This window comes from Natrix helvetica, assembly GCF_964273705.1.
Source record: "Natrix helvetica genome assembly, chromosome: Z".
In the NCBI taxonomy this organism is placed as follows: Eukaryota; Metazoa; Chordata; class Lepidosauria; order Squamata; family Natricidae; genus Natrix; species Natrix helvetica.
This window is the reverse complement of record NC_138554.1, coordinates 44,994,845-45,007,185: the sequence shown is the minus strand read 5'-3', so window position 1 is coordinate 45,007,185 and position 12,341 is coordinate 44,994,845. Positions and strand designations below refer to the sequence as shown.

Sequence of the window (12,341 nt, the reverse complement as noted above, 5' to 3'; positions counted from 1 at the left end):
CGACTGGACAAGTCCCTGCAGTTTTCTTGGATGTGGTTTGTCACTTCCTTAGGGATAACGGAGAGAGAAGGGTCCAAGGTCATCCAGTTAATTTTATGCCTAAAATAGAACTAGAACTCTAGCCTGATGCCTTAACTCAAGGGTGTCAAACTGGTGGCCCTTGGGCTGGATGCGTCACATGCATGCCACGCCCACCTCAGCTCTGTGAAGGGGGGGGGAATCATGTCATTGACAGCACCGTGACATGGCAAGTTTGACACCCATGCCTTAACTACTACATCAAACTGACTCTTCCAAATATATGTAGCAACGCTATAATCACACAGTTATCTTTGAATGCATTTTCCATGACACAATTATTCAATATTTATGTAATTTTCTTAATATTTGGGTAATTGAGTTTCTGATTAATAAAAGTTTGCAAAAACTGCCTATGCGAATTTATCTATAGTCAAATAGAAACTTTTTTGACATGAGATTTTATTACTAGTGGCAGACAAAAAAAAAAAAGAGCACAAGAGAATATCCTGTAACCACTGGGAAAGTAGCTAAGTTGGCTACCATTGAACACAGTTGCTTCCCAACATACCAGAATTGCCCAAGTATTTTAATCCTGGTGTCTACCAGTTCAGACTTTGTGTGTCATGCCAAAGCACCGTTCATGTCTTTTCTCATTTTGTCCATTATTGGTTACTAATATTTTATGGGCTGGTAAAATGGATTTATTTGAGGATGATTCTACCTAGTAAAGGTGAAATGCTGTGAGATAACTTGTGGATTAGTGGTCTTCCTTTTTTGGTTTGCTTTAATTCTCTTTCATATACATCATGATTTATCAATGCCATCAAGTCAATGTCATTGATGGCATTGATAGACTTCATCCAGGATAATGATTTAATATTATATGCACAGATAATGTGATTCAGAGCTTATCTAACATCCCAGATGTAAGCTTTGAAGTTATACTGAATTTTGTTGTGGTTATAAAACAGAAAATGAGATAGGAAATATGAATGGGGTAGAGAATATTTGGAATAATTGGGCAAAAGAAAATCAAGAATCACCTCCTCAAAACTCAGTTCTAGATTCTATTTCAAACGCCAGCATTGCATCCTTTACTGACATGCTTTGAATGGAGCTACTTGCCATCTGAAAGTCTTGATTTACAGGAAGCCACTAGATTTACAGAGATTTCCTATCATGGGCTCTCCAGCATCCCAATATAATAATATAGCTGGGTCTAACTGGACTATCATAGTTATAATCTCTTTCAACCAGAGCTAGCACTGTTATTCAACAGTGAAACAGATGCTTCAGGCAGCAGGCTTTGGAAGCGCACTAGAACAGCATTATATGTGCCACATGGTCTGCCTTGCTGCCACTAAATTGATGCTGTGGGAAATTTAGTCCTTTTGCCAGTGTAAAAATAATATTCAGCAGTTAGCCAGATAGCCTCCAGAGTATGGAGTATGGAGAAGAGACTTTATCCTTAGGCAGCTACAATTTTGGGGCTGTCACAAGATCTTAAATGGAAGCAAGAGTCTTGATGAAGAGCTCTTGATGAATTGCTCATCTCCTGTATGGCTACAGGAGATCATCAGCAGAGATGGGGACCAGCAGAAAACATTTTCTCCAAGGACTCCAAACACGAAGCAGCTTTTCTAAGGGAAGTGCCCTTCTGAAGTCACAGGCCATCTGTTTGTAAGATGCTGTGATCCCAGCTACTTACTTTTGAAGAATTAACTCTCGGGAATGGAAATGGCAAACTTGACATTGTGTATTCAAGATGATAGATGTTGAGGGGAGGGTTGGTGATGCAGACAACTTGGTTAACACATTGTGCTGCTAAGTTATGGTTTGCTGAATAATTATTCTGACTCACACAATGTACTCAGGTGTCAATCAAATATTACAAATCATAATTAGATGGGAAATCAGATATACTAGATTTGGTTTGGGATTAGGGTGAACCCAGACCATTGTGACTTCATCAAGAAATGAAACTTAAGATAATTACACTTCATAATGTCTTTATGCTAACCTATCTTCCACAGATATGCTGAAGAGTGACTCTGGTTAATCATAAGGAGGCTACAGAATCCAAAAGCTGGAATTTCACATGGTTAAGTTAGTTGGTAGTAAATTATATAGGAAGTTTCATTAAGACTTTTGACTCAATACTAAGCCAGTATATGAATTTTTGATTTGTGGCTTAATGTGTTCTAGATGCTATGAGCATCTGCAATGAACAAATGATATGTTATAACATAAAATCATCAATTATAAAATAACACAGCAGATTAATATCTTCTAATGTTTTTATGTTGTAATCCACCCAAAGTCATTGGGAGGCAAATAAATTTCATAATTGCAAATGATATAAATTACACAATCTGCATTAGCAGGATTTTGCAGGATCCAATCTGGGTCCTGAGGTTTAGTCTTCCGAGCTTTTGGACTCATGCCAGAACCATCCTCAGAGCTCCAGCACAAGTCCAACAGCTCAGAAGACTGGTCCCGGTGACCGACTCAGATTGGATCCTGCAACATTATCCTGGAAATGTATATTTGTCTTCATTTGCAAGATATTATATGATGCATGAAGGATCATTATGGCTTGTACTAGGTCTACGTATAAGCCTAGGACATATTATACTTATGGCATATAATTTTTACTTTTAGCCTAGCTAAAATGTACTTAATTTATCATAGTTGCCAGCTCCATATTTATATTTGATCTATTTTTCTTTCAAACTAATTATTGTTTTGTTATTGAACGCCTACTTCCTATTGCCTCTATGATTTTTGTTAGCTGCTTTGGACATCTTCATCTGGAGGGAGAAGAGTTATATGCAATATAATAATTCCATATAACAAGTAATACTTGAAGTCATTATTAACTTGTTGGTTTTGGTCTATGCATATCCTGAGCTGCCTTGAGCAGACATCTCTTTTGGGGACCAAATAAGATATAATGGTTGATTCTTGATTAAATCCTTCCATAATTCAGAGGGAGGGGAAAGTGGTTTGTGGAGAAGGGTCACGGATTGTGTCAAGGTGTGGACAAGGCAGTTTTTAAATTGTTTTTTTTTCCTGTGCCAAAGCTATTTTCACTTTGAAATTTTCCCCAGCTACTATTTGCTCCAACAGGTTCATTTTATATAATGTCCTAAATCCATGTTAACAGAATTGTTGATTTCAAACATGTCATGAATTAATGTGATGCCCTTGCTTCACATAGGCTTAATTAGGCAATGCTACTTCCCACAAATTGTTAGACTCTAAATTATGAGATCCATTTTAGTCTACTTAGTGTGTTGTGTCTCCAAAGTGCCATGCTCCAATGTGTCAGGCTGCATCTCCCATGGTTCCCAGTCATTATGGCTGCTTCTCATACTACTTTTGAACTATGGGTGTTATTTTCCTACCTACCTGGTGAGAATCAATTTGGGAAATTGTCTGTGGTCTGCTATCAGAAAAATATCTCCTTTGTGGGTAAAAATGTTAAAATTAGGAAACTGCCCCAGGGAAATTCTTTAAAAACTTTTGGCTACTGCGACTGTACAATCCTAATTTAACTGGCAACCCTATTGATTTAAAGAACAAATGCAGTGGAATAGGAGAAAAGATACCCGCACTTCTATGCATCTGCCCCATGAAGCGTGTGTAATACAGAGAGGGAGTCTCTGGCCTCGTTTCAGGAGAACATCATTCTACAGGACGCCAAAAATCGATGCTTCAGCGGAGCTCAAGCCCAGTGTTGTTAGAAGGCCCGATCCTTAAACGGATACACTGATATTCTCTTGGCAGCTTTAGGTTAGGTCGCCTGCGGTGTCTCAGGTTTATTTCCAGGGACATGCAAGTCATTTGATCCTGATGGCAGCTGCTCGCTGAGCGTATAAACTGTTTTAACTGAAAAGAATTGCATTCGAATTACACCCAAGAAAGGTGTGCTCGTACATATTTTAGAAACATTAATTTACTATTCATTTGAGACAGCCTGGCGTTCCCTAAATCATGGCTTGGTTTTCCAACCATCAAGTGAGAAGTGGGTCTGCATGTATGAATTAAGACTAACGCGGGGGTCTCCTTTGTAGGTGCACGTTCGTATTTAACGCCCGGCACAATTGTGGCGAGACGTGGCGTGGCGCTTGCACAGGCGCGCGCGCGGCTCCACCACGCGGGGCCGCAGAGCATTTAGAGATAGAGGTTGAGAGGGGCGGCCGTGCTTTGCCTGGCCCCGCCCCGGCCATCCCTCTATCCCGGCGGCGGCATCAGCAGCGGCGGCGGCAGCGTCTCTCCTCGACCGTTCCCTGCGTCCGACCCTCCTTCCTTCGCCGGCAAGGCAGAGCAAATCGAAGCGAGACAAGGCACGCTGACGCCGGAGCAAGAGCGGGAGCGCTCGGTGGCTGGAGACGCACAAGGTCTGGGGCAGCCGCTGAGTACTCCTGCCGGGCCGGGCCGGTGCGGCTGCTGGGAGCCCCGGGGAGGGGATGGCGGACGGGACTCACTGTGTCCTTCCTTCGGGCTCGCCCCGGCCCGGGGCCCCCAGCATCCCGCCGCAAGAAGAAGGTGCTGCGGCCGCTGTAGAAGCTCCGGACGACCTGAGCTCGCCACGTTCCATTTCGGGCAGCTCGGCGGGTACCAGCCGCGACAACTCGGCCGAGAGGGACCCCCCAGTTCTGGCCAAAGCTGCCCCTGCCGCTGGCATTATGAAGGTGGGTCCCGATTCCTTGCGCCTCCTCCCGCCCGGCGACCTTTCTAGTGAGCCTCTGGCTGTCGGTTCCTTCGGCATGTGTGTAACGTCTCTTCCCTTTATAAACAGGAATTCCACTGGGATTTCCCACCAACCCAATCCACAAGGGCAACCTACCTGAATTTAAGCTAACCTCCTCCAGCCCATAACCTGAATATCTCGGTTCTGTCCTCATCTGACCTTCTAAATTAACCGAGAGACCCACCAGAGATTCTTAACCGATCTGTTTTTCCTTCCACGCAGCAGCGCCCCTTCTTCTGAATGCCCTCTACTTAACTTCCTCCCATTTCTAAAACAACAGGTTCTGAGTCTCTTGCTTATGAGTAAGTGGTGGGGGGTGTTACTTTGGTTTTTTACTTTGTTTGCTAAAGACAGAGGAAAAGTCATTCCGCATGTTTTCAAAGGTGCTCTGGTCATCATTCTTGTCTGATATTCTGAAGATTGGTGTGTATATGAATGATATGTGAAGAGATATGGGATTAAACCCTACTTCTGATGAATGCAATCTCTCTCTGCGACATCTCCTAGCTATTCTTTATTTCATATGCTCAACCCAGTCTGAACATTCACATTGGTTGAGTTCATATGATATACATAACCAGGTCAGTTGCAATCTAGGCATTGCATTTGTACTGTATACTATGCTTGTTTAATTTATTCCCCCCACCCACCCACCCCTGGTTTGATATGTACAAATTCAGTCTATTTGGTTAATTCAAAGTCACGTGTATGAACCAACATCCCAAAATGGGTAAATTCAGTAACCAGGTTGTGTTGTGTGAACCCAGCCTCTTTGTTCCCTGAAGCTGGGATTGCTACTGTTTTTCATTCTCTCCTGCAGAAGTCTGCTTTGAACCTCTCATATTTTTTTCTTTCTCTCTCCTTAGCTCATCCAGAATGATAATTTGAAAAGTCATTTCACATACTTTATCCTGCTGTTTTGAAGTTCTAGTAAAGATGCATTTGAAAGTCTGGTTCCTATATGTATAAATGTTGTTTGTTTTTTCTGTGTTAGTTCAGTGTTTATGGGGTGAGAAGGAAACTGAATTGAACCTCTGTGTCCACCACAAAAAAACTAATGCATTTGAACGTATTCATATCGTGACTGTAACCAATATTGGTTGCAGATCCACATGCCGTAGTACTCTGCTAGTAACGATCAAGTGATGAAATGAGCATGCATTAAGACCAAAAGTGATTCAACTGTAAGATTTTTCATCCACTTCGCTTTTTTGATAAGCCTTCTGTAATTATCAGTATTAGTACTGCCTTGCAGGATTATTTTATGTGGAAACTACATGCTGGAGCCACTTATACGGGTAGTCTCCAACTTATGACCACAATTGGAACTGGAATTTCCATCATAAGCTCTTGCAGCCATAAGTCAAATTGAACTCAATTTTACAACAATTTTTACAGCAAATCTTCATGGCTTTTAAGCAAGTCTAATAGTTGTTAAGTGGATTCAACATCTCCAGTAGACATTTTTTTTGCTAGAAATAAGCAAAAAAGGTCACAAATCACACTCACATGATTGCAGGACATTGCAGCTGGTTGTTAAATGCAAGCTGATTGCCTGCACGTGTGAATTGCAATCACGAGTGCAGAGATGGTGTGATCGTTGTAACTGATTACAGATTTCAACTCTCTTTTTCCACAGCTGTTAATGGTGTTAAATCACCATTAAATGAATAGTTGTAAGTTAAGGAGAACCTGCATATAGCTTTCCATACAGGAATTGGTGCACACAATCCCTGTCATTTTATTTACAGTCCTGCACTTGTACAATTAGTGGGGCATTTTTTTCATATGTTGGTATTTCTGCAAGTTCATGAAAAGACACGTGGCAATTGGCAGTCCAACACCTGAATTATTTTCAATGGCAAGAAGCACATTGAATTCAAGTTTTGCAGGTGGTTGTGCCTTTTTAATGAATGAGGTACATATGGTGTACAATAAATAAAGTACATAGAGCTTTGATTTGGCTCATAACCAGTTTATTTCCAAAGCTAATATAAGATTTCCTGTCTCTGTTTGTAAGGAATTAATGATCATTATTCTACTTTAACAAATCTGATATACTTTTTCATATCATATTGTTTAATATGGTTTCTCATACTAAGGTGTTAGCATCTTACTAGATCCATGAACCATATTCATTAGAAAGAGGAGGATTATGGATCACATGCAGGACTCCAAGACATCTAACCACCCCCAAAAATAATTCAACTGAAAGCCATGAAGGCCAAATTCTGCAGCAAAAGTGAGCTAGCTCCACACTGCTCCACAATGTATGAATCAGTCAACTGTCACGGGTCTCTTTGAGGGAGTGTTATCTATGGCTGCATATAGTGGTGAGGTTCCCCCCCTCCCTCCCAGTTTTCCAACAAAGCTTTTTACACAGGCTTGGTCCATTCAACTGGAAGAGCTAGGATATGACCTGAACCGTCATTCCTTCACACGATCAGCTGATCAGCAATTAAGGTGCTAGCCTAGCAGATTGCAGGAGATATCTTCTGCAAATTAGCCAAAGCCTTATAGGAAGACAAAAATTGTTTTCTGTCCTTGAACCTCCCTCCTCTCTGTGAAGTGGTCTCAGGTTTCCTTGGGCTATTTATGTCTTGTTTACTCAAACTGAAAGGATCAAGGCCATTTCGTATTGGTGGAGCCAAGGAAACAGAAGGACAGAGTCCCAAGTTTCATCTTTATGAATTGGTGGGAGTTTGTAATCTTGTGGGCCTCAGCTCTGGGAAAAATCTCTTCCAAAAGGTTCTGTTGTTTGCATTCTATGATCGCCGAGTCTGAATAGAGCAGGGCTGTCAATGTTATTTGATGTATTTGGAGCATTAGTGCACCTTCACAACTTGACGTGTTATTTGTTGGTTTCATGCAATGAATAAATTTCATGACCGTAGCCGTCCCGAGACTATTTAAGGTAGAAACCTATATTTCTAATTAGAGATTAACACCACCTTAAATCAATTTTAATGCCATATTTTCAACAAAAGGGCTGATTGAAAGAAGCTAAATCAATAACAAGAGCAGCCCAAATTACCTACCAAAAGTGAGTGCAGTACATATTAAAAAATCCAAACAAAAATAAAAGAAAATTGGTAATCTTTAGATCATTATTAAGGGTAAAGCCAGTGCAGAGAGTAAAAGTTACTTTAAATCCTAATTAGTCAAATTATAAATTTGATGAAGGGAGTTGAAACTCATAAGCCTTTACACTTTTTAATGAAAAGGGTGCTTCGTCCAACGTTTTACTACTATGGATTAACCAAGTTCTCTTACAATGCCTACCCTGAATTAGCATTACCTCTAAAACTAACATTTACATGCCTTCATTTTTGAAAGAGATATTTTGGATTACAGTTTCCACAGGCCTTTGCTATTGGCTATGATAATTGAGGTTAATGGGAGCTAAAGACCAAACATTTGGATTGCCAAATGCCAGATTGTCTTTGATTGGAAGCTCCTAAGATGTTGCTGAGTGCATGAAGAGAATCTGTTGTATGTTTAAGCACTCAGATGATAACTGTATTTGGCCCCATTGGAAATATGATTGGCAGAAATCATAGCCATGATTTTCATTTCTCCCAATGGATTTCTCAGACACTGTGGGGAAATGTACCATAACTGGCCGGATCTAGCCAGTTACTTTTGGTGAGGAATAAAATTTTAGATTTTATTTTAAAAGGGGATTGGTGGGGTAGACAGGCATCAATCTGAAAAACCTTTGAACCCAGGATCTGCTGTAGACTTTCATTGTTGATCCTGACTATGTGAAGTCATTTCTCTGCAGAAAAGAATTGTCTAAAGTTAACTAAATCAGAAGTGATAACCTAAGGCCTCAGAGTTAACAGGCATCTAGAAATACTTAATTATAGTTCCCAGATACCTTGTCTTACCAAGTTGTTACAATATGCCACAAGGAGAGGAGGGCTTATCCAGTCAGTAATAACACTGAATTAATAAATAACTGGACAGTAATCACATAAGCTATGTTTTGTTTATATTTAATGAAAAGAGGCCAACATTGCTTTTTGATGCAGGTTCCCTTTCCCTAGCACAGAGGCCCCTAAACCTGTCAACTTTTAAGACTTGTGGACTTCAGCTCCCAGAATTCTCTGGGAGTTGAAGTAAGTCCACAAGTCTTAAAGTCGACAAGTTTGAAGACCTCTGCCCTAGCACATAACTCCTGGGTCCAGTCAGCTCTTGATTAAGAGTTGTGCACCTTTCATGGAAAGGCTTTTCAAAGAATAAATATAATTTTGAAGTAGGTAGGAGTCCCCCAGCATTTCTCAACTTACTTTAAAGAAGCTATGCTGAAGCAAAACAAAGAGGGTGGTTTTTACCTATATTTTTTAACTCTGGGTGCCGTTGTTCCCAGGCAACCTATGTAATATGGAAACTATAATCCTTCCTGCTATTCTTGAGTGCTGGCATGATAGGGCTGTGTTGTGAACTTAATTTTAAAGCAGACCCAGGAGGAATGCTGTGCCTCAGACTCTTCCTAAGAGTTTCTTCCACCAACTGAGAAAACTTTTGTCGATTCTGCATTGCTGAAATTGAAAATATCTGCATTCTCAGGTAAAAAGGAATATTTTGTGACTTTTTCAAATATTTGTGAATAAAAAAATGTGCTGAGATAACAAATGTTATCTAGTCTCCTGAGGTTTTAGAGGGAATTGCTGCATCAAAGGCTTATGGACAGTTTTGGAATTCTTTAGGAAAATATAGAAAAAGTAATATAGGTAGTTCTTGACTTACATTCACAATTGAGCCCAAAATTTATGTTGTTAAGTGAGAACTTTGTTAAGTGAGCTTTGCCCCATTAAGTGAATTTTGCTGCCAAATTTAAGTGAACCACTGTAGTTGTTGAATAAGTAACCCAGTAGTTAAGTGAATCTGGCTTCCCCATTGACTTTGCTTGTCAGAAGGTTGCCAAAAGTGATCACATGATTCCGGAACACGGCAACCGTCATAAATATTAACCAGACGCCAAACTTCGAATTTTGATCACATGACCATGGGGATGCTGCAAAGGATGTAACTGTGAAAAATGGTCATAAGTCACTTTATTCAGTGCTGTTGTAACTTTGAACGGTCACTAAATGAACTGTTATAAGTGGAGGATTACCTGTATAGCTTTCCACAAAGCAGGTTGACCTTTAAAAGCCCTTTGCTAGTGCTGTTTTCACATCTCTAGCTTCATAGCCTTTAGGCAGAGAAGGAAAGGTTGTTAAGGCAGAGGAAGGCAGTGGGAAAAAAAGGCTTTGTTTTTGGTTTCTGATTCTACCTAAGATTATCTTTTAAGCCCCTTGCTATTTGCAGATGATACAGAAATTAAATCAGATAACAACTGACGTGCTAGAAAACAGAAACATAATTAAACAGGATCTTTCTCAATTAGAAAAATGGATCTGTACTTGTAAAAATAGAGTATCTATAGAAGAATTTTAAAATTGTAGCTGATCATGAGGTAAATGTGAGTCAACAATGTGATGTGGTTGCAAAAAAAAAATGTAGATGTGATTTTTAGGCTGCGGACCAGTGGAAGTATACTTTCCAAATCATACATAAAAGAGCCATTATATTCTGCATTGGCCTTGAATACTATATTCAATTTTGGATACCACTATAAAAAGTAAATTTGTCTGTCAGCATTGGGAAAGGTACAAACAAGAGCAATGCAAATGACCAGGTGACTGAAAACTAGTGCTTTCATGATGAGCAGGTGGAAGAACTGGGTACATTTATCTTTTTAGAAAATTGTCTGAAGAGGAATACAATTGCAGTCGTCAAACATACCTAGGAATGCTATCCAGAAGATGGATGTGACCTATTCACCATTATCCTAGAGAATAGGATATAGAATCATATTATGTGAAATTTTAGGAAAGTCTTTTTAACAGAAACAGCAATTCAGCAGTGAACCAATGTTTGCACTTTTTTGGGGGGTGGAGGGTAAGATAAATTCAAAAAGAGTCTGAATGTGATGCAAAGATTCCTGCAATGGACATTTCTGTACTGAGCAATTCTAAATGTCCCCTTTTAACTGTTTATGAGCTTCTGATGCTAGTATGCAGATTACATCAGATGGAATGGCATCACTGACAGAAAATAACAAATGAGTGGTGGCAGTCCTATGACCTTTTTCAATATTGCTGAACTACATTCCTGTCATCCTTCTCCATTGGCTTTACTTTCCCCTGCTTGCCGGGTGGTATTTTGGATCTTAATAAAAGGACTTTGACTAAGATAGTTTCCAAAATCAATCTCAGGTTATGAACTTCCACTTTCTTTCTTAAACTGCGTATGTCCAAAGCCATTTGTGTTCCACCATATTGCCACCTGCCGATGCACGTGGCTGGATCAACTCTTCATTCTCTTCTCTCCGTTGCATTGTGCAAATGTGATGGATTAGTATTTCAGTAGTAAAGGAGAGATTTTTACTGAAGTCACCCAATGTGATACCATTATTTGTTATGATTTCACATACTAGTACTAGTTTATTATGGCTGCTGTTTGTATTTAATTTCTTTTTATATCATGTTTTAATTGTTTTTAATATTGTGCGCTTCCCAGAGTTCACTGGTCTGATAGGTAGCTTTTGAAATTGAATTAATAAATAGATAAAAATCTTAATTAGTTTATTCTCTAAGATAGACCTTTGTATAGTAAACCATAATATCCGTACACGCAAAAAAAGTATTAGCAGATTAGAAAGACATTCAGATTTGCAGAATTCCCTCTGGTTCAGTGGTTCCCAACATGGGACCCACGCCTCACTGGGGTGGGGCAATTTGAACCTTGTTTAAACCAAGTTAATGGTCTTTTAGGCTTTCTCCACCAAGTAAGAGTTCACTTTTTGAGTAAAGTAAGAATTATATGTCACCGGGGGTGGGGGGTGGGGGGGATGGACATCAGGATTTTAGATATGCTTAGGTGGGCCATGGCCAAAAAAAGGTTGGGAGCCACTGCTCTAGCTAGTTTTGTTACCATTTGATTTGATTCTTAGGAGGAAGATCTGAAAAAAGACTAGTGAGATCCAGCATGCTCAGAATGCATAAAATGATAATTAATGTTCGTGGGAAGACAAAAATCCAGAAATAAAAAGCTTTGTATTACTGGTAGGTCCCATTTGGCATTGTTCACATGATTTAAGATTAGACTTTGGAATCAAATGTATGAAATAAAATGTCACTATTTCAGATTCTGCATGTACACGAAAAAAGATTCAAAAAGGTCAACTTCGTCAAAAGCTTCTTTTTGGATGTTATCAAGTATAATAAAATTATAGGCATTGATGTTCTAGTTGTGCATCAGATACATTGTTCATGTTGCTCGGTGAAATAAATGGATTGTGGGAATATTCTTAAGCAAATGTTCTTAAATCTGTCCTCCTCTTCTTCCCCCTCCCCACCAGATTTATATTTCCCCTCCCTGCAGATTTATGTTCTAAATGGATTCTTATTTTTATTTTTGGCAGCATCTACAGTTTCTGTTTTAGGAATTGTGAAGCAGTGAGCACAAAAAAAAAAAGACTGGGTGTAAAAATTAAATTAAGTTTATAGTTAAC

At 39.6% G+C, this 12,341-nt stretch overlaps 1 protein-coding gene across 2 annotated transcripts in view; it reads left to right on the top strand.

The window, feature by feature from the left end:
- LOC309401868 (inactive phospholipase C-like protein 2) overlaps positions 1–12,341 on the top strand; it is a 69,972-nt gene that overhangs the window by 2,502 nt on the left and 55,129 nt on the right. Inside the window, exon 1 of one of the 2 annotated variants that reach the window (XM_081971167.1) lies at positions 4,180–4,718. The exons of the other annotated variant lie outside the window; for it this stretch is intronic. Coding sequence (XP_081827293.1) covers positions 4,494–4,718 — 225 coding nt within the window. The 5' untranslated portion in view covers positions 4,180–4,493. Of the gene's footprint in view, positions 1–4,179; positions 4,719–12,341 lie in introns of those variants that run through there. 2 annotated transcript variants of the gene reach the window in all.